General features: G+C 44.3%; 1 protein-coding gene across 3 annotated transcripts in view; it reads right to left on the bottom strand.

Annotated features, from left to right (window-relative positions):
- Window positions 1–23,258, bottom strand: part of NPAS2 (neuronal PAS domain protein 2) — a 164,137-nt gene that overhangs the window by 69,583 nt on the left and 71,296 nt on the right. For all 3 annotated transcript variants that reach the window (XM_037806901.1, XM_037806899.1, XM_037806900.1), the window contains exon 2: window positions 14,904–14,957. In XM_037806901.1, the coding sequence (XP_037662829.1) occupies window positions 14,904–14,935 (32 nt within the window). In that variant the 5' untranslated portion in view covers window positions 14,936–14,957. The remainder of the gene's footprint in view (window positions 1–14,903; window positions 14,958–23,258) is intronic.

Below are 23,258 nucleotides of genomic sequence, written 5' to 3'. Positions count from 1 at the left end.
GTTTTGTAACTGCTCTCTGTGTGACGCAGAGGGTGGAACGGGCTTCCTCTAGCATAGCAGAACTACCCCACCCCATATCTTTACATGCTTTCAAAAACGAGTTTGTGAAAGACCTACAGGAATGGAAAGGCAGGGACAGGAATTATGAAAGCCTCATGGCAGGGAATGTAAACAATGGCTTTTTCAAGAAAGCATCTGGGGGTGAGCTGGACAATGGCTCCAAGAGACTCTTTTTTTAAAAGCAGTTTTATTGAGAAATGTTCACACACCGTATAATCCATTGAAGGTGCTCTCAGAGTGCTCACAGAGTTCTGCTTTCATCATCACAATCAATATTAGAACATTCTCATTGCTCCAAAAAGAAAACCCCTATACCCCTTATACACCTATTATTGACACTTAGCCTTGGTGTGGTACTTTGCTACAATCAGTGAAAGGATATGAAAATATTACTGTTGACTATAGTCCATAGTCTGTATTAGGTATATATTCCCCATCTACCACCCTATTGTTTACACTGGTAATAGTGATGTACATTTGTTCTAGTTCATGAAATAAATAACTTTATTATATTTGTACTATTAAACTCAGTCATCGTCCTCAACAGGGTTCACTGTTATAAAGTCCCATGTCTCATCTTCTAGCTTTTCTTCCAGCGACATACACGACCCTAAACTTCCCCTTTCAATCACATTCACACACATAATTCAGTGCTATTAATTACACTCACAATAATCTGCTACCATCACCTCTATCCATCTTCAAACATTGACAATCAACCTAATTAAAAATTTGGCACAAATTAAACATTACTAAAAGAAATAAAAGAAGACCTAAATAAATGGAAGGACATTCCATGTTCATGGATTGGAAGATTAAATATCATTAAGATGTCAATTTCACCAAAATTGATTTACATATTCAATGCAATTCCAATCAAAATTCCAATAGCCTATTTTGCAGAAATGGAAAAGCCAATTATCAAACTTATTTGGAACAGTAATGGGCCCCAAATAGCTAAAAACATCTTGGTAAAGAAGAAAGAAGTTGGAGGACTCACACTTGCTGACGTTAAAGCATATTACAGGGTGACATCATCAACATGGCAATGAAAACAGCTACTGAAAACTTCTTTCCAGAGATTCAATGATCAAAAGGATAATTCTGAATTGTTTGAAACTCTGGAGGAGGATATAGACTGGAGAAAGACCCTTCAAATGCTGAATTGAAGAAAGAGAAGAAATATCAGCCAACTCAGCAGGTTAACTCACTGTTCTCCCCACTACGTGGGACATGACTCCCAGAGGTGTAAATCTCCCTGGCAACATAGTATGTGATTCCCGGGATGATACTGGACCCTGCGTCATGTGATTGAAAAAGCCTTCTGGATCAAAAGGGGGAAGAGAAATGTAACAAAATAAAGTTTCAGTGGCTGAGAGATTTCAAATGGAGTCAAGAGGTCATTCTGGAGGTAACTCTTATGTATTATATGGGTATCACATTTAAGTTTTTAGTTTATTAGAATAGTTGGAAGGAAATATCTGAAACTGTTAAACTGTAATCCAGTATCCTTGATTCTTGAAGGCAAGAGTATAACTATATAGCTTATACGGTGTGACCACGTGATTATGAAAACCTTATGGCTCACACTCCCTTCACCCCATGTATGAACAAATAAGTAGAAAAATGGAGACAAAAAGTAAATGAATATTACAGGGGAGGAAGACTATGGGATGATTTGGGTGCTCTTTTTACTTTTATTTTTATTCTTATTTTTATTTTTCGGAGTAATGAAATTGTGGTGATGAATGCACAACTATATGATGAAACTGTGAACAACTGTTTTACACTATAGTATGTGAATATATTTCAATTAAAAAATAAAAAAAAAACCCATATTACAAAGCTATAGTGGTCAAAACAGCATAGTACTGGCATAAAGACAGATATATTGACCAATGGAATTGAATTGAGAGTTCAGAAATAGACTCTCACGTCTGTAGTCAACTGATTTGTTCACTCAACAGGGACAGAATAGCCTCTTTAACAAATGGTGCTGGGAGAACTAGATACCCATATCCAAAAGAATGAAAGAGTACCCCTTCTCACACCATATACAAAAATGAATTCAAAATGGATCAAAGACCTCAATATAAGAGCCAGGACCATAAAACTCCTGGAAGTAAATATAGGGAAACATCTTCAAGATCTTGTGGTAGGCAATGGTTTCTTAGACTTCACACCCCAAACCCAAGCAATGAAAGAAAAAAATAGATAAATGGGACTTCCTCAAAGTACAGGACTTTTTGCTTCAAAGGACTTTGTTCAGAAAGTAAGAAGGCAGAAAATATTTGGAAAACACATATTGATAAGGGTTTAATATCCAGAATGTATTAAAAAAATCCTACAACTCAACAATAAAAAGGCAAACAACCCAACTAAAAAGTGGGCAAAAGACTTGAATAGACATTTTTCCAAAGAGGAAATACAAATGTCTAAAAGGCTGAAGAAAAGATGCTCTACATTTCCCTAGCTATTAGGGAAATGCAAATCAAAACCACAATGATGTATCATTTCACACCTACTAGAACGGCCACTATTAAAACAGAAAACCACAGGTGTCGGAGAGGATGTAAAGAAACAGGAACGCTCATTCACTGCTGGTGGGTATGTAAAATGGTGCAGCCACTGTGGAAGACAGTTTGGCGGTTCCTCAGGAAGCTAAGTAGAAAATTTCTATATGATCTGGCAATCCTGCTACTATGTATAAACCCAGAAGAACCGAAAGCAGGGAAGCAAACGGATATTTGCACACCAATGTTCACTGCGGCATTATTCACAATTGTCAAAAGATGGAAGCAACCCAAGTGTCCACCAACTGATGAATGGATAAACAAACTGTGGTGTACACATACAATGGAATATTATTCAGCTGTAAGAAGGAATGAAGTCCTGATGCATGTGACAACATCGATGAACCTTGAGGACATTTGTTGAGTGCAATATGTCAGACACAAAAGAACAAATATTGTATGATCTCAGTGATAAGAACTAATTATAATAAACAAACTCATGGAGTTAAAATCTAGAATACAAGTTGCCAGGAGACAGAATGAGGGTAGAGAATGGGGAATTGATGCTTAATTGTACAAGAGACTTCTGAGGAAACATATTTCCGGGTGGCTCCTGGAGAAGGAAGTCAACAGATTATTTAGGCAGGCCCCTCTTCCCTGCAACACTCAGGTGTGATCCAGCATTGAAAAAGCATCCGAAGGAAACTGCGATGTCATATTAAGAGCTCTATTAGCCAACAAAACTGTACTGCTCCATGCTTCCCTACACACTTCGGTTGATTTGGGTTCCCACAATGGCCTAGCTAGGGTGTGAGTGGGGCAGAGGGGTAGACCCCAGAGCTCTGGAATTCCAGAGAAGGGTTGTGCTTGTAGCTCAGGTAAGTGAGACTTAACCCAGCAGACCAGCCCCCTGACAAGGTAACTGTTCTTATGGCATATCAAGAGGACTCGAGGAAGGAAAGACACTGAAAAGAGCAAGCCAAGTGAGGATCATGGTTGCGAGATAAAGCATCATGGAGGGCAAACATGCACACATGTCAGAGTGTGCACACACACAACAACCCTGGGGTTTCTCTAAGAGGTGGAAACTTGAAGGTCTTTCTCTTGGGAGATTTCAAACCAACATTGTGCAAACCATGCTCAGGGTTTCTCTCCTTTCTTTTATGGTGGGAAGATGATCGTTGGTGTGCTCACTTAGCGTGCAAGACTGGGCTTCACACCCAGTGCCCAGGAGGGGTGGCCGTAGGTAGAAGGGGGATCAGTTCCTTCTGAGGGGCCTGCAGGCACAGATGAGGATGGGAGAGGCTGGTCTCCCACTCTGGCTGGAGAGGCCCCACAGCAGGAAAGGCCCCACAGCAGGAAAGGGGAGTGTGAGCAGATGGGAAAGTGTGAACCTGCACCTCCAGATTTGTGTCCTTGGTCCTCTCTCTTCCAGAAATTCACAAGGACCCATGGACAGTGGTAGATCACCCCAAAGGAAAAAAATTAAAAATCACAGTACCAGAACTCCTTCAGATATGTGAGCCTGACCAGAATGAAACTCAAGTCAGTGAAAAGAGGAAAAATAACCATCGTCCTTTTAATCCCTTTTGTGTGCAGGTTGGTCTGGCCATCAATGTCTTTGGCTTCAGCCTCCCTAACATCCACTGGGAAATGTCCATAACACCTAACAGACTTAAATATTGGGACGTTTTTCTGGATATCTAATTTCGCAGCTGCCATCTTATAAACTGGCCCCAATAAATCCAGTTGTAATAGATGGAGCAAACAGGACATCTTGATGAGGGAAAATAGAAGATGCTCTCTGAATCAAATTCACCTGGTCAAATGTAGAGAAGGCTAATAAAATCAAATGCTTCCCAATAAAGTGGAAAGCTATTGCCAGAACTGGGGATGGACATGGGCTTCCCCTTGCTGCCAAGAGCAGCTGGGTCAAGTTTTTTATTTTTTTATTTTTCATTCAATTTTATTGCGATATATTCACATACCACACAACCATCCATGGTGTACAATCAACTGTTCACAGTACCATCTTACAGTTGTGCATTCATCACCCCAATCTAGTTTTGAACATTTTCCTTACACCAGAAAGAATCAGAATCAGAATAAAAAATACAAATAAAAAAAGAGCACCCAAATCACCCTTCCATCCCACCCTATTTTTCATTTAGTTTTTGTCCCCATTTCTCTACTCATCCATCCATACACTGGATAAAGGAAGTGCGATCCACAGGGTTTTCACAATCACACTATCACCCCTTGTAAGCTACATTGTTATACAATCATCTTCAAGAGGCAAGGCTACGGATTGGAGTTTGGTAGTTTCAGGTATTTACTTCTAGCTATTCCAATACATTAAAACCTAAAAAGTGTTATCTATATGGTGTGTAAGAATGTCCACCAGAGTGACCTCTCGACCCCATTTGAAATCTCTCAGCCACTGAAGCTTTATTTCGTTTCATTTTGCATCCCCCTTTTGGTCAAGAAGATGTTCTCAATCCAGCTGCGTCAAGTTCTGAATAGCAAGTATAATGATTAGGAGGATGTGGTTCTATGAAAAGTGGCCTTTTGCCCTTAGAGGGTCTCCATGGTGAGGAGCTAAAGGCACTTTATAAGGCATGTTATTTTCACATTCGTGATCATCACTGGCAGTTGAAAAGTGGCTGGGGGTTGCAGGAGAATTGGGATGGTGCACCCTAATTGAAAGAGTGTTAGACCAGGAATCAGAATACGTGAGTTTTCATCCTAGTCCTGCACCCAAAGCCCAGAGAGAGTAGGTAGGTCACTCCCACCTCCACAGGCCCCAGTGTCTTCCTATAAAGAGAGAAAATCAATATGGCAATTTGAAACCAGAGAATTAAAAATTCTCTGAAACTCCCCAGAATCAAAAGGTGGATTCTAGTTTCCCTCCCCTTGAATATGGGCTGGCTTTAGTGACAAGCTTCTGATGAGTAGAATGCTTGATGTCCAAGGCCAGGTCCTAAGAGAAGATACAGCTCCCAGATGGCACTATCTTTTGTGACACTTGCCCTTGGGCCCAGCCACGATGTTGTGAAGAAGCCACAATCCCGCAAAGAAAGTCCACAGGCAGGTTTCCTGGCTGCAGCCACCATGGAGCTACTAGCCAATGGCCAGCATCAACCACTAGTTATGCCGTGAGCATGTCTTCAGATGATCCAGCCCACAGACTTTGAGCCATTCTAGCTGGTACCACATGGAACCGAGACAAATCGTCCCTGCCAAGCCTGACCCGTATTACAGAAGCACGAGCAAAATAAGTGTCATTGCTTTCATCCACTTTCGGGTACACAGCAATAGATAAGTAAAATAGTTGATGCTTAAAAATAAAGACTCTCTGATGCCTAAGGCCCCTTCCAGAGTGGGAATTTTGGCATATCTTAAATGGGTAACTAGTTTCATATTACAGAATAAAACAGAAACCATTAAGGGTGCAGGACCAGAACTTCCAAATCTTAAGTTTTATCAACCAAACAAACTGAACCTGTATGAAAAGGCTAACTGGGACTAGAGCTTATCCATCTTTTGTCATCTCTAGTGTCTGAAACAGGGCTGGGGGGCATTTTGAGGGCACTCGAATTTCTTGTAGAATTGAAATGTACCAAATAGGAGCTCACAGTCAACAACTGTGAGCCAACTGTGGCAGGTAACGCCCCTAAGCATGAAATACGTTCTCCACCTTACAGGTACAAGATCTTGTCCATGAGAGTTGAACTTTCACAAATAATAAATCAGAGTCTGACTAGTCAATTGAGAAAGATCTTATAAGAGTATTGCTAAAATTTGATGGAAAAGTAGGGAAAAAGACTGCTGGGAAATACTAAGAGTGGCTTTCTCTAGGTGCTATGATTATAGATAATCTTTCTTTGCTTTTCTAAACTTTCCTGGGGTTTCCCAATGTTGTTTTGGCATTTTTTGTATGTATGAGGGGATACACAAAAATGTTGAGAAAAACTGATGCATCTGTTGGATAGGACCATGTTCATCAAAGGATCCCTGGAAAATCACAGAAGAATTACCTGGAGAAAAGGGAAGGACTCTGCCAGAGAAGGTTATTTTGTTGTTGCTATTTTTTCTCCAGATACTTTTTTAAAACAAAACTGAATTGATTTTTGTTTATTTCTTAATTGCAATCTTAGCACATTCAATGTGCTAACGAGCCCTGGAACTCCCCAGAAGGCTTGGAATTGGTACATGGCATCACCTAAACTTGTTTTTGGAGGCATTTTGTGGGGCTAGCATTCCCTGGAATATGTTTTGAGATATCTGGCATCAAGCAAGGTTCATATAAGGGTAGCCAATGCCCTGCCATGCCAGGCGTGTCCTGGGGAAGAGGCACTTACGTCCCATTCCTAAGAGCAGGTAGCATGTCCACACACGTGTGCAGCGGGGTTTCAGCTCAGGAGCCCTGAGGAACTCAGCTCAAGGAGAGGGTGTCACCTGCGTGTGTGCGGAGAAAAGCCACCCCATGGGGGGCAGGATGGGCCCGACTGGCACCACTGTCATCTCCAGGCTCCACGGAGGACTCAGGAAACCCCATCTGTTATCCACAGTGGAGACATGGGGTAGTCACCTGGGAACCTCTGAGATCAGCAGGGGCTGTGCTGTTCTCCTGAGACCTCACCAGGCCACCTCCACTCTCAACCGCAGCCCCCAGACTTAATTTCAGAGTCTTACTTACCGGTCACCCAGAGAGAATTCACCTGGAGCACAATCCTTGGGAACTTCTCACCCAAATTCTAAAGGGGCCGTTTAACTTTTTCTGAAGAAAGGCAGCATTTTCAAGATGGTGCTCTTCTGACTTTCCTTCTCCACTTAAAATTTATTGAGAGGGCTCTTAGTAAACTGCCCTTTGCCCTGGATGCCCTAGAGGGGTTCAGTGTTCCCCTGGGCTAAACCTCCCCAAATTTCCAAGCCTCCCAGGCATACATTTCCCAGGGTGACGATTCCTCTTTGGCAGCCAAATGAGCAAGCCTTGGATAAAAGTCCAAAGCTCTAGACAGCGAAGCCCCTTTTCCACGCTGCTGTTTACTGGGCCCTGGTGAGAACAGCTTTCTGCCTGCAAGGGCAGCTCCTTTCCCCTTTGTTTTGAATACGGGATCACTCATCTGAAAATTACAATGTAATATAAACGAAACAAGAATCCTGTCACCTCTTGTACTCACCCCAATGATCAGCTTCATCACTAAACAAAATGAACCAAAGGGAAGCCCCCAAAATGCTTTCTGCCATTTTTTCCCTGTGCTGGAGCTTATGATGATGTACATAAAACCCAATCGGAAGCCCATCGAAGAAAATCACAACAAAAATAGCCAGGCAGGCTCCAGCTGGGGACGTGTCCGTACGATGCGGGAGGGCAAGCAGGGGCTGCGCCCCAAGTGTGCATGGGGCTGAGGTCCTTGAAGCTGGGAACCATCTTCAGTTACCATCCTTTCCTTTCAGAACTCTGGAATTTACATCCAAAGAAACGCAACAGGGAAAAGACTGCACTCTCTCCTTTAATCATCTTACCTTCCACCAAAGAGGCCTGGAAGCAGTTAGCTGATTACGAAGAGCTCATAGATTCTGCTCAGCAACGTGGCTTCGCCTAGCACAGACCCTGCAGGATACAGCTGAAGCGTGCAGTTTCTGCAATCAATGATAGTCTTTCTTCTGTTATGTTTCTTTTTGCAAATGTCTCGCTAACTTGCCAAGCTCTCTGAGGGTAGGGCGATGCTATACACCCTCGGCTGTATCCTCCACCTGCTTACTGCATGACTTAGTTAAATACAGATGGGAATAGTCTTAGTCATTGATCCACATCAGCAAACTATCCATAGAAGAAATAACCAGCCTCCAAATGGCTAATGCTCTTCCTTCTGAAAAAACTGCATGTATACAGTTCCTCAAAAAGATAAACACAGAATTGCAAAATAACCCAGCAGTTCTACTCCTAGAATTGAAAACAGGGATTCCAACAGATAGTTGTACACCAACGTTCATAGTGGCATTATTCACAATAGCCAAAAGGTGGAAACAACCCAAGTGTCCATCAACAAATGAACAGATAAACAAAATGTGGTACATACCTACAATGGAATATTATTCGGCCATAAGAAGGAATGAAGTTCTGATACATGTAACAACATGGATGAATCTTGAGAACAATAAGCTAACTGAAATAAGCCAGGCACAAAGCACATGGACTATATGATTCCACTTATATGAAATATCTAGAAAAGGCAAATTCATAGAGACAGAAAGTTGATGAGAGGTTACCAGGGGCTGGGGGAAGGTATGGGGAGTTACTGCTTAATGGGTCAGACAGAGGTTCCGTTTGGGGTGATGAACAAGTTTTGGAAATAGTTGTGATGCTTGCACAACAGGACAAATGCAATTAATGCCACTGAATCGTACACTTAAAAATGGTTAAAATGGCAAATTTTATAAGTATTGTAATTAATAAAATTTTTAAAATTAGCATGTATAGACTTCTTGTTTGTAGTATTTCAACTCCTCCCTTTTGCCTGAACTGGTTTATTGGTAGTTAAGAATAAGGATTAGGGTCAATGAATAATAAAATTGTTTGGTTTGTGTTTCAGAATAAGCATTCCTCTATCGAGAATTCCAGGAAGCAGCTTATCTTGCCTGATTCCTACTCTTGATTCTTGTTAACACAAGCAGTGCAGCCAGAATCTCACCAGCCTCAACTAAAGCGCATGGGGTAGAAACAGAACATCACGGTAATTTTACCTAATGCTGATTAGCTCCTTTATATCAGATTAAAGGAGGAGTTAATATGCAGCACTTTCGACCACAGGTGTTTACTGCTATCCAGAAGTGGAGGAAGCCGTATTTTACAATACCTTAAAGTGATGGAAACTGGCTTTCATTGGAAAACAGGGATTCCCAGCAGTATTTATTTCCCAATGCCTCGGACACTTTGTTGTGAATCAAAAGGAGCAGCCTCCTTTTACTAAACATCACGAGAAGCAACATAACATGGTCCTCAGGAGCCTGCACTCTAGAAATTATGTGTGAATACGAATCCCAGCTCTGCCTACTGCTGTGTGATCCCTGAGCCTCAATTTCCTCAACTATAAAATGGGGATAATAGCAGTTCCTACCTCGAGGGGGTGCTGTAAAGATTAAACAGGTAATGCCTGTAAATTGCCCCTGTCACAGAGTGAGTGCTCCCTACGTTTTTTTTTTTTAACTCTATTTATCAAAAGATTAAAAAACAAACAAACAAAAAAACGACATTTCAAAGAAAACCAAAACAAAGGCATAAGAAAAACAACTTAAAATAACTATATTGCTTCCAACATGTTCCTACCCTACCCCAAGAAAATTAACAAACCATATCCAAAATTTCCCTGAGTTTTAGCTCTTCACCGTGCCAGATGCTTAGACACAGCCACATTTAATTCCTGCACTAACCTTGGGAAGAAGGTGCAGCTGTTATTATCCCCATTTTACAGAAGAAGAAACTGAGGCTAAGAGAGATTTAGTAACTTGGCCAAGGACAGAAAGTAAAAGTGGCAAGGATCGCACCAGGCCTGCCTGATTCTAAGCCTGTGTACCCCACCCCCCCCACATATAACCACTTCCTGGATGGTCACACGCACCCCAACAACCCACAAAAGTAGGTCACATAGGAATTAGAAAGACCTGAGTATGACTAGAACATAAAATGATACGCTGTGAACCTTATTACCAAAGAATTCCAAATGTCTCTCAATCAAATTGTTTCCTTCTTGAATACAAGGCCATGTTTTTGCATCTTCCCTAAAGAAAGCAGCTTTAGTTTTGAACACACAATAGGTGGCTCAAGCTCATTGGATTTATGGAAATTCAAAGAAGAATGAAAGCGTGCCTGATTCGGAACACTTGATAAAACAATACCAACAAACCATCAATTCCCTAAAGCTCTGAAGGCCTTGCCTAACACAGAGCTTGTTTTCTGGGGGCAGCGAGAGTTTTGATCTCAAGCTAAACATTTCAATCTCATCAAAAAATATCTTGTGAGTGAAAACAATTCACTTCAGGTCTCCAGGAGAGACTCAGGCAGAGCCTCTGGCAATGTTGCAGCTACAAAACCTGCAAAACCAGGGGCTCTGAAACTGATACAACGGTGCGTTTGCGTTTGTTTTGTTTTTGAGCTTCCTGCATGTCATGAAAGGTATTGCATTTAGCTGCTCTTCCTGCCAGGAGATCTGGAATTACCAAACCTTCCAAACCTGCTTCCCCATCTGAGGACCAAAGGAAGACGAAGGGCCAGCAGCCCATGGCATGGGACACCAACTTTCTGTGCAGAGGTTTCCAAGAGGAAAAGTTTGGGGGGTGTGCATGCCCACAGCCCAAAACAAACAGAAATGGGGAATGAAGGAAAAGAAACTGCACACAATCTATTTGGAAGAGCTTTCCGCCAAGATTTTTTGGGAATGTCTATATCTGCTGATCTCTGAGTACTGTAAAGCCGAAACATCCATTTTTATTTCTTCTTGATTTAGAGGTAAGGGGTACAAGAGAGAGACTACAGGGGACTGGGAGGGTGACAGTGAAGAAGATAATGGCAAAGGTAAAACTCCTGTGGACCCCAAAGTCACGTTGGAAGGCAGCTCGCAGTCTGGGCTGGGCACATAGTTTAAATTCGTTTTTATGTGAAGAGATTCTCTTTGGTCCGGTGGTTAAGAGCAGAATCCAAAGTTAAGGAAGCCTGTATTTATCTTCCAGTTCCGCCACTTCATAGCTTTGTGATCTTTGACAAGTTATTTAGCCTCTTTGAGCCTTAGTTTCCTCATCTGTAAAATGGGAGTTAACAAAGGGACACACCTCAAAGGAATGTTGAGACATGATAATACACATGAAAGGAGGTAGCCCAGGGAATGCTGGGTAGGACTGCCGTTCTCTCCACTATTAATAAGAATAAGTTAGGAATGCATTAATGTAAAGCGTCATGCATTTTCACATACATGAAGCAATTAATAATGAAAAACTGCTTCTTAACATATTTTATGGGCTGATCCCTAAAACAACCCAAGAGAAAGGCAGGACAGAAATTGTTAGCCTTGTGTTGCAGGTGAGAAAACTGAGGCTTAGAGAGATTAAGGTGGTTGTCAGAATTCATTAGCTGGCAAAGGGGAAGCCAGGAAGGCAGCTCCAGTCTCTGGCTCCAAGGCTCTTTCCACAGTTCCCCAGCAGGATCTGTTGTATGTTACACAGCACTCTGCCTGCAGTTGGTTACCCCGTACGACCTGTTATGCTGTTACACAGCACTCTATCTCCAGTTGGTTACCCAGTAGGACCTGTTACCCTGTTATACAGCACTCTCTCTCCAGTTAGTTCCCCAGTAGGACCCATTATGCTGTTACACTCTGCCTGCAGTTAGCTCCCCAGCAGGACCTGTTATCCTGTTACACAGCGCTCTGCCTGCAGTTGGTTACCCAGGAGGACCTGTTATGCTGTTACACAGCACTCTGCCCACAGGTACCCAGGAGGACCTGTTATGCTGTTACACAGAACTTTCCCTGCAGTTAGTTCCCCAGTAGGACCTGTTATGCTGCTACACAGCGCTCTGCCTGCAGTTAGTTCCCCAGGAGGACCTGTTATGCTGTTACACAGAACTTTCCCTGCAGTTGGTTACCCAGGAGGACCTGTTATGCCGTTACACAGCGCTCTGCCTGAAGTTAGTTCCCCAGCAGGACCAGTTATGCTGTTACACAGCGCTCTGCCTCCAGTTGGTGACTCAGGAGGACCTGTTATGCCGTTACACAGCGCTCTGCCTGCAGGTACCCAGTAGGAAAACAAAAGGCAAAACACCAAAGAGGAAAGAACTGGAAGGCAGCCTACCCACAAAACAAGGACAAGATTCTATCCTATCCTCGTCTGGTCTAGTCTATTCATTTAAACACTGCTTGGGACCCAAACTGATTTTGCAATCTGCATAGGCTGTGACCTACGGTGTGAAAACCACTGCTGGAGGGAGCTGTGGTTGGCAAATGCCAAGGGAGGGACCTGTTACTTCAGAATAACTTGAGGAATTTTCTTTTGTGTTGCTGTTTGTTTACATTTTTATTACAGAAATTTTCACACACACGTAAAAGTAAGATAAGAGTATGATGAGCCCTCAGTGCTGATCTCCCAGTGTCAACCATCAGCATCACATGCCACTCTTACTCCAGCTGCCCCTCCGGCCACTTCCCCCTGCTCCTGAATTTTTGATTAAAGGAAATACTTAGGGGGTTCAAGAAATACAGATTTCCCTCCTATGGTCCACAGATTCCTCTCTAGCAGGTCTGGGGGCGCTGGGACCCACTGTTCCTCGGGTGAAGATCCCAGATCCCAGGAATCGATGAACAGCGTAAGCTCGGAGGGCCTGCCATGTGCAAGTCGAGGATTCTGTAAGGGACGAACCCAGCAGTGGGTTCTGCTGAAGGGAAATGGGCAAACCCTTCCGTACGAAGGCTGACATGTGGCTGTAACGGAGGATGGAGCTACCCACTGTGCCAGACTGAATTACATACCCCAATTCAGACATGCTCTTAATCCTCACCCGCATTCCTGTGGGTGTGAGCCCATCATAAGTAGGCCCTCTTGGAGATGTTTTTAGTTAAGGTGTGGCCCAAGTGAATGAGGGTGGGTCTTAATCCATAAGAGAAGAGGCCTTAAAAAGAAAAGAAACTGGAAACCAGAAATTGAAGAAGTCCACACTGGAAGAAGCCGGAAGCAGGAACGGGAGAGAGAGACATCATCATGTGCCAGGGCAAGGAGCGCCTGTAAGGAACGCCTACAAGGAATGCTCTAGACTCCAGGAGAAGGCAAGCCTTGCCGAAATCTTGCTGTTTGAATTCATCTAGTCTCAAAACTGTGAGCCAATAAATTCCCATTCAGTGAACCCATTGTGTGGCATTTATTAATTGCAGCCTGGCAAACTATGACACCTACCATGTACAAATGGTGGCAGAAGCAGAAAGCAACAAGACTGGGGGAAGGAGGCTGGTCCTGCAGGCCCACAACAAAGGCTTTCCTGATCGAGGACTCTCTGTGTGCTCACAGCCTCTGATGGTGGGCCTGTCATCCTGCACTGGGACGACTGGTCGCCACCCATCTCCTGCATTCACCTGTGAGCTCCTCAGGAACAGGACACTGCTCACTCCTCTTCATTTCCTCAGAGTTTCCACAAATCCCGCGATTCCAAGCAAATGTGAAATTGATGACAGTCCACTACCTTTCCAAATGTCAATTTTAGGACTCCACCTTAGTAGAGTAGGCGGTCAACAAATGTCCAATGATGGAATGAGCAGTGAAAGGATTATAACAGTGCCTTATTTGCCAGTTTCCACATCAGCATTTTTCGTTGACCCAACAACAGTGCAAGGTGGGTACAAATGGGATTTCCCACTTACAGATGAGGAAACTGAGAAACTGTACATGAAAGTGCTTAGTTCAGTGTCTGATGATTATTCTGTGCTCAATGTGTGGTAATTTTTATGACTATTAGTGTCCAAAGTCAGATAGCTCTTCGTGTTGGTTTCTTGGCTGCTAGAAGAAATATCATACAATGCTTTGGCTTAAACAACGGGATTTTATTGGCTTACAGTTTCAGAGGCCTCCCAAGGTCGGATCTTCTGACTGGCTGGCATTCTGTGCAGTTCTTCAACTTTTCCATCACACAGTGATGCACATGGTGGCATCTTCTCCTTTCTCTTCTGGGTTCCATTGACTTCTGGCCACTTCCTGTGGCTTCTCCTTGCATGCCCAATTCCCATTGCTTATTAGGGCTTCAGCCATATTGGGTTAAGGCCCATTCTCATTCAATTTAGTCTCATCTTGACTACTAATATCTTCAAAGGTCCTATTTACAAATGGGTTCACGCCCACGGGACCAGTGGTGGAGATGCGAACATGCGTTTTGTGGGAGACATGATCGAACCCCCAACACGCTTCAACAATGGAAGCAGGATTTCAACCCAGGCCTGTTTGGCTCCAATCAGGCTGCCTTGCCTGGCAGTGCCTGTCCTGGAAAAACAGTAACCCGAGGTCTCGGAGAGAAGCCTGGGGTTAACAGGGTTGAGACGTAACTGTATTAAAATTATAAACCACCCAGCAAATTCCAGACAATGAGTAATTTTAGGGTAAGGAACAAAGTTGAGGGAGATGGTAAAACTTTTTTAACATTAGCATTGCCATAGTTTGAGGAGAGTGTGAACCTAGAGAATATCCCATGGCTGACTGTTTTGCTGGTGCTTCCAGTTATACTGAGGACAAGCAAGATTCAGACTGAAGGACCCTCACAGAAGCTTCTAGTGCCGGGACAGTGGCCCTTCTTACCTCTTTGCTCTGTCTTTCTCATCTTCATCCATTAGATTTTCGATGCAGTCTTTCCTGCAAAAAAGAACAGATGATTACCACCTGCTCCTAGACCTTTCTTACAGAACTTTCTGGCTGCAGCCATTGTGGTCTTAACCCATCCCACAGACCTTAGCTCAGCAGTTCTCAAACTTTTTGGTCTTGGCACCCCTTTACACTCTTAAAAATCCACGGAGGACTGTAAAGAGCTTTGGTTTATGTGGGTCAAAACGGAGACATTTACACACACAAGCTCCTATTCCATTTGCAATCAGAGGGATGAAGTCATTACATGTCATATAGCGTCGGACAATAGGAGAATGAGAGTCACAAGGCAAATAATGTGTTAGTAAACACATTATTTGCAGGCCCTGGAGGTCCCCAGGCCATACTTTGAGAAGTGCTGCTTTGACCCAACTCAGCAAGGCATCTGTTTATCTCAAGCCTTAAACCTAACAGCACTTCCTGTGGCTTTGATCCGTTAGTAACATCATACCCGGCCTCAGCCTCATTCACTCCTCTGCCTGAAGCCAGCTGCCCCTGACATTCCAAAGGGCAGCACGTATTTGTTCACTTGCTCATTGAAACATACAAAGTCCTCTTCCATGCAGAACAGAGCAATCCAGGCCCAAAGGAGTATAAGCCACAGTTCTTCTCTTAAGGCACTTGCACTCCCCTACAGAGTCAAGGGACCCAGCTGCAAAAAATTAAGCAACAATCCAGGAATGCTCTCAGGCCCAAGTCGCTGGCGACCACCTTGAGCCCCTGCCCTCCCAGGCCCTGGCTTGGTGCCTCTCAGCCCCCTTTGGCCCAGGGGCCTCTTTGGCCACATCCAGACTTGTGATTCCTACAACCCTCGGACCCACATCCACGATTCCTTCCTTCATTTACACATTCCCCAGAGTCCCGCCTGTCTGGAGGTGCTCCCCCATTAGCCAGCCCCCCAAGCACAAACATTTTCAGGGTGTCTAGGGCCGGGTGCAGGGCTGAGGAGGCAGAGTGGGATGGCGAGGAGGTTGGGGCCACTGAGGGGCTGAGTCACCACGGCCCACACTCGTCTGTTCCCCAAACAGAGGGCCTAAAGTTAGAACTCCAAAACCGTACTCTGCAAACGCAGGAAAACAATGAGCTTCAAAATGTTAAGCTTTAAATAAAAAAATATGTTAATGTGGCAAATGAATCCTTCTCCGAGATAATTCAGTTTTGCTATTTCGGTCTCCCACGTGCACAGGGACGGGGAGAGGAATTCTGTAGCCACAGCTCCCGTTTTCGTGCACGTCCCATTCAGTAAATAGCAAACATTCAGCGATGGGATTCACAAGACACGCCATTCAGTAGCTGAAGACTCTGTCATGATTCAAATGGGGTTAATGCATCTGCAAGGCATGTGTTTAATGTCTTCCAGATGGAATCTGTTCAAAGCTTTATGACACGAAAAATGCAGTGTGAATTCATTTAATGATGCACATTAAGAGGAAGAGGCTGCAAATGGGCTCCAGGCCAGGAGCAAGGGTCCAGCCCCTCAGTCCTTTACCCGATGCCCCCAGCTAGAGGATGCTCAGAGGACAGCTCTGCCACTCAGTCTGCTTTCCTGAGGTTCTGGAATCCTCTTTGAAGGACTAGCGCTGCTTAGTCATAAAATAAACATCAAACGTGATTAAGAGCTCTTCTTTCTCAACCACATCATCTCTGATTTCTACCTGTTCATCCTTAAACATTTCCTGAAGTCATGAAGCCTCCATGATTTACCCCTACTTCCTTGGTTTCCTCATCTTTCCCATTTCCTGGCCCACTCCTGGCACGTGACCCCATCCTCTGAGAGAGTTCCCACGCGGTGTTCCCGTGGCTAGTGCCGCAAGGAGGTGCACACGGGGTCCTGAGTGTCCCGTCACGCCCCTCATGTCCCTCGCTGTCTCTCGTAGCATCGCCCATGCGTTTTTTGTTTTGTTTTTACATTTTTTATTGTGAAATATAACACATATACAGAACAGTGATAACTTTCAAAGTACGATTTAACAAGTAGAGAGCAAATTTCAAAGAATGTTACGGGTTACAGTTCCACCATTTCAGTTATTTCTTTCTAGCTATTCTAATACTCTAGCATCTAAAAAAAATAATTTAAAGATTCCGTATTCATAATCCTTTGTTAAATCCTATCTTGTCTGTTGCTGCGCCTTCCTCTTGTTTAATCACTTTCTCGATCTTCAGAGGTGTCTAGGCAGTGATGGCCCTAACTTGTTCATATTGAAAAGGGGGTGTCAACGTTATGGGGAAGGGGCTGCATCTGATTATTGTTCTTGAAGAGGCTGTTGCCTCAGGGTTTTGGGACTTATCTGGCATAAGAACACTCGAGAGGATTTAAGTTTCTGAAAAATAAACTTAATGAGTGAATCTTTTACAGAATCTCCGATAGGGACCTAGGTATTTGGGGACTACTTTTGGTAAGAGCGTGGCATGCTGTGGCCATTTGGGATGTCTAGCTAGAGCCTGCATAAAAGAAACCTCCAGGACAGCCTCTCGACTCTATTTGAAAACTCTTAGCCACTGTAACCTTATTTTGTTACTTTTCTTTCCCCTCTTTTGGTCTAGAAGGCATTTTCAAGTCCTCGATGCCACACCCATGTGTTTTTGAGTCTCCCTTTTACTTACTTCACAAAGTGGAGGAGCTGGAGAGGGTCCTAAAACCAACATCTGAGAGTCCCGAGGAAAGAAAACCAGTCCTCTGACGACAAGGTAAAGGAACAACGGGCAGGCTGAATGGGGCGAAAGCGACTCTTCTCAGTTAAATGAAGAGTTTCCAACGAGGAGGATTTTGAACAGCTATTTTTTTATGACCACAGAGTGCCAGAGAGGAGGAAAAGGGCTTAAATGAAGACAGGGGATCCGCTTGAATCTGAGAAATGAAGTATCGCTGTGACCAGTCCCAGGAGTGACCAATGGAGAGAAGCAGCAGACCCTGTACTCCAGGGCACCCTGCATTCTAGACGGGTGGACACTTACGAAGTAAACTACTCCGGGTGCCACCAGGAAACAGATGGGGTGAGAGGGGCTTATTTACTCAGGGGCTCTCTGCGAAGCTTGGGTGGGGTGTAGGAGAACCAAGAGGGCTAGTCAGTGAGCTGGGGCTGAGAGCAGCAGAGCTTTCAACACCGCCAAGTGTGAAGGGACCAGGAGGGAAATCACCCAGACCTGGCAGGAGCAGGTCATACAGGAGAGGTGGCCTTCGGTGTGGGGACACAGCCAGCCCGAGGACACTCAGGGGAAGGCAGTGTCTTCATCCACCCCTCATCTCCCACTTGTGTCTCCTATTAACCCTGTCACTCCCAAGGCAGAGGCAGGGAACCTAGTTATAGCTTCCGCACAGGTGAGCTGCTGGGGGCGAAGGGCAGGTGAAGAGTGTGAGGGGCAAACAGAAGTTGCCCAGCACACCCAGCAGGGCTCATTTCCGAGGGGCTCTTCCAGGTCTTGGTTTCTTGGGTTTTCTCAGAACACAGACCACTTGGAGTCTTGTTAAACCTTGTTGCACCTCCCCGAGTTTGAATATTGGAATCTGCATCTAGTAACTAATCACTGGAGAAATAATGATCAGCAATAACAACGAGAGCCTGGTAGATCAGAAAGCCCAAGGGGGGGATTCTGAAACTATTTGAGCCAAAGAAAGAATAATGAGAGTATTGATTATAACTCATAGTATAAAAAAAATTCATGAGTCCATATGGAGACAAATAACTGATTAAACAAATAAGTAGCATGTTGTGGGGAGAAGACAGCTGTCCTTTACATAAGAATTCCACTTAATAAATGTAGAAGGAATGAGGGAAATAGAAAATCACCATCAGTGCACCACGGTGAAAATTTTTGCAGGTAAGATCCGCCAATGGACGCTAAAATTACTGGGGAAAAGTTTGAGGAAAAACAGGATATTTGCCTAGTCTCAAAGTATCTCCTTCAAGATATTAATTACAGAGAAGAGAATGATTTTGCACTGGAGAACTCTGGAAGATACCACCTTAACCAAGTGATCAAAGTCTCACCAGTGACTAGTACAAGTAGAAATAAACACTTGTTTCTCATGGACACATACTCTAAGCAGTTTGGTGGAGGTTCCTTTATTAGAAGCTGCTAAACTGTTTTTCAAATGGCTGTGCAGTTTTACATTTGCAGTAATAGGGTGTGAGAGTTCCAGTAGCTTCGTATTCTCACAAACAGTCAGTATTGTCTGTCTTCTGAATTTTAGTCATTCCAATGGATAGATTCGGGATCTCACTGGGATTTTAATTAGCATTTCTCTAATGACTAATAATATTAAGCAGATTTTCATGTTTATTGACCATTTATAAATCTTCATTCTGAGGGGTCTTCTCAAGTGTTTGCTCATTTTTTTCCTTTCCTTTCCTTTTTTTTTTTTTTTTTTTTTTAAATTAGGCCATTTGTCTTCTTACTGATTTGTAGAAGTTTCTCTCTTTTAAATACACGTACTTCGTCAGACATTTGTACTGTGGATATTTTCTCCCAGTCTGTGGCTGGCCCTTCTGCTTTCTTGATGGTGTGCTTTGATGAGCAGTTTATAATTTTGATTAAGTCTGATTTATCCGATTGTTTCTTTTATGATTAGCGGTTTTTTTGTATGTTGTAAGAAATCTTTGTCAGCCTGTCATGAAAATATTACCCTATGTTTTCTTCTAGAAGCTTTATCATTTTAGCTTTCACATTTAGATCTACAGGCCATTGCAAATTAACGTATATTGTAAGGTATGGAGGAGGGGTCAACGGTCGTATTTTTTCCCACATGCTTATCAGTTACTCCATTAGCACTTATTAATCCGATGGCCCTTTCCACATTGAATTGCACTCACACTTTTATCTGATATTGAATGATCCTACATGTGTATTTACGAACTCTATTCAGTTTCATTTATCCACAGCAAGTTTGTGGAGTTGGGACATGTACATAAACTTATTTTTTAAAAAAACCTTATTTTTTTGAACAGTTTTAGATTCACACACACACAAAAAAATGTGAAAATAGCACAGGAAGTCTCCATATATCCTGCACCCAGGTTCCCCAACTATTAACATCGTATAGGAGTATGGGAACCTATTACAATTAGTGAAGCATTATTGATACATTATTACTAGAGGCCATGCTTTATTCGGAGCTCCTTTGTTTCCCCCCAGTGTCCTCTGTCTTTGCCACAAGCCCATCCAGGATCTGTGACATCCAGTCGTCAAGTCCCCTGAGACTCCTCTTTGAGGTGGCAGTTTCTCGGACTTCCCTTGTTTCTAATGACTTTGACAGCTTTGAGGAGGACTGGCCAGGTATTCTGCAGAATGTCCCCCAGTTGGCATTTGTCTAACGCTTTTCTCATGGTCCGATTGGAGATTTGGGTTTTTGAGAGGAAGCCACAGGGGCAAAGTGCCGTTTTCATGTGACATCAAGGGGACCCCACGACCGCTCCCCACTGATGCGGGCCTTGACCACCAGGCGGAGGTGCTGTCAGCTTAGTTCTAAACCATGTTACTTTTACATTTACAAATAATTTGTGCAGTATGTTTTTCTTCAACTTCCAGACCCCTTTCAGGTGAAGAATCTCTAAATTTAAAGCCATGGATCAAATTATTAATCTGGAAAAAAAAACACACAAAAGCATACTACTTTCCCTGTGTGTTTCACACTCTGATATTTAATTATCAAATTTTTATCAGATTAACAATTGGACCCACTGCTTTAAATTTAGAAGTACTTTACCTGAAAACGAAGAGCTTTTTACTTGAAAATATAGCTCATGTGCTGTTTGAATAAATTTATTCTTTGTTTCCCACCTCTGGGGCACCCTGTATCTGTCTGTTTTTATGCCAATATCTTAACTCCTGCACGTTCTGTAGGAATTCTTGCTATCAGTGCAGTGTGGCTTTCCAACTCTGTACTTAGTCACAACGGTCTTGGCTGTTCTAGATCTTTGCATGTTCACGTCAAGTAAATAATCAGCTTGTCAATTCTTATGAAAATGCTGCTGGGATTTTGACGGGGACTGTGTGGGGGAGAACTGCTCCAGGCACCTGGCCCTCCCTCTCTCTCTCTGCCTCTCCTTCAAAACTTCCAGCTCTATGAAGAGGCACTGAAGTGTCAACCCCAAAGCATGAAACGTGACATCACTGTGGGACATCCAGAGAACCCACAGACGTCCACTGGGCAATGAGGGTCCCCAGCAACAAAGCTCTTCTCCCGGGGGGCTGACGTGGGGGTGAACAGAAAGCAAGTAAATATGTAAACATAGAGCCCGTCACTCAGTGGAGAAAAATAAAGCACAGTAAGGGAAAGGGCAAGTGCTGTGCTGGGCTCAGGCAGCCTTGCTCTTGCATTTTAGGGGTCAAGGAAGGCCTTGTCAATAAGACAGTTGCGCGGTGACCTGGAGATGGGGGGAAGTGAGCCAGGAGCTACCCCTGGGAAGAGCTCTCTGGACAGCAAGAAGAGCACGCAGCAGCCACGGGGCGAGTGTGGTGGAGGGAGCGGGTGGGAGACAGCTGGAACCGCGGTCAAGGAGGCTGGGGCTGGGGGTCCATCGGGGAGCCTGTAGAGCTGTGGCTTTTGCGAGCTGTAAGCTGGGCAGGCCCTGGGGGTCTGGACAGAGGAGGGCTGTGAGCCGAATTTGATTTCAACACAGTCGCTCTGTGTTGAGAATAGAGGGGATGGGGGTGGAAGCCGAGACCCTGGCTAGGAGGTGGCTGCAGGGCCCCGGCTCAGAGCCGAAGGTGCCCTGAGCCGGAGAGACCAAGGAGGAGACGGAATAACCAGGTGAAGTGGGTTACCCCCTCACGGGACAGCTGCGGCTCTAAGATGAACGTAAGGAAGTCAACATACATGGACGTGCCCAGCACAAGTTGGGCCCACAGCAGCCCCTCGAGAAAGCGTCTCTATCCTGATGGCCAGGATTAGGTGTAACACGTCTGCACCATTTCATGACGCCTGGCCGAGTTCCTCACTCATATTAGGTGCTCAATAAATGGAAGAGGGATGAAGAAGGGAGGGCGGTGGGGGTGAGAGGAGGGACACGGCCAGGACGGAACCCTGTCTGGCTGCACGCTTGCTGGCCCAGCACCTACTCCCACAAATCTCTCCGTGGTCACGACTGAGCCGGGGTTACAGCACTTACTAAGGATATTGGAAGGTACAATTATATGCTGATGACTGAAAATTTAAACAAAAATTGCTGTGTGTGCAGCTACTGACTTAAAGGGAAAATCCACTCAGCTGGAAGCGAAAACCAGAGCTCCACGGGAGGGGGTCCCCTGGCTCCCTTTGTTTCGGTGGCTTCAGGGTTTCCAGGGCCCTTAAAAAGCCTAATCCTCCCTGCCCTCCATCTGGTTCCCGACTGGACTGGGCTGCAGTTCCTCCCCTTTGAACCAGGTGGCGCCACCTCCAGGAAGGGGAACGGGAGTGGTGGCCCCGAGTTGGGGGACTGAGCTGCCATTTAATGGCTCCGTGTGGCCCTGGGTGGGGGCTTCCTCCCACCCTGAGGCCCCCGTCCATGAAGCACAGGTGGCAGAAAGGCCTCCCTTGTCATGTGCTTGTGGGAGGAACAGGTGAGAAACCCTGCACAGGCCCTGGCACAACGAAGTCGTCAGGACATCTCAGTTCCTTTAACACCAATATCAGTGTGCCGGTTTGAATGTATTATGTCCCCCAAAACACCATTATCTTTGATGCAGTCTTGTGGGGGAAGGCTTATTAGTGTTGATTAGGTTGGAGCCTATCGGTTCAGTGTTTCCATGGAGATGTGAAAGGGCTAGACCTTTCATTGGATAATTTCCATGGAGGTACTGCCCCACCCATTCAGGGTGGGTCTTTATTGGATCACTGGAGTACTTTAAAAAGAGCCACACAAGCCCAGATGCAGAGCAGCTGCAGCTAAGAGAGAACAAAACACCCCAAGAGCAACAACACTTTGGAGAACGCCATTTTGAAATGCAACCTGGGATCAGCAGACACCAGCCACATGCCTTCCCAGCTAACAGAGGTTTTCCAGACACCAATGGCCATCCTTCAGTGAAGGTACCCTTTGTTGATGCCTTACCTTGGACACTTTATGGCCTTAAGACTGTAACTTTGTAACCAAATAATCCCCCTTTATAAAAGCCAGTCCATTTCTGGTGTTTTGCAAAAGGGCAGCATTAGCAAAGCAGAGCAGTCAGTAATGATAATGAGTATTGTATGGAGATACTGAAGCCCATAAAATGTCTATGATTGGAGCAGGATTTTGGTTCCCATCTATCAGTGTTGAAATGTCTGTGTGTACATGTGTGTGTACGTGTGTACAGACACACGTGTGCAAGCAT

This window comes from Choloepus didactylus, chromosome 17, assembly GCF_015220235.1.
Source record: "Choloepus didactylus isolate mChoDid1 chromosome 17, mChoDid1.pri, whole genome shotgun sequence".
NCBI classification, from domain to species: domain Eukaryota; kingdom Metazoa; phylum Chordata; class Mammalia; order Pilosa; family Megalonychidae; genus Choloepus; species Choloepus didactylus.
The sequence above is the reverse complement of the archived record's forward strand: the minus strand, read 5'-3'. Positions and strand labels throughout refer to the sequence as shown.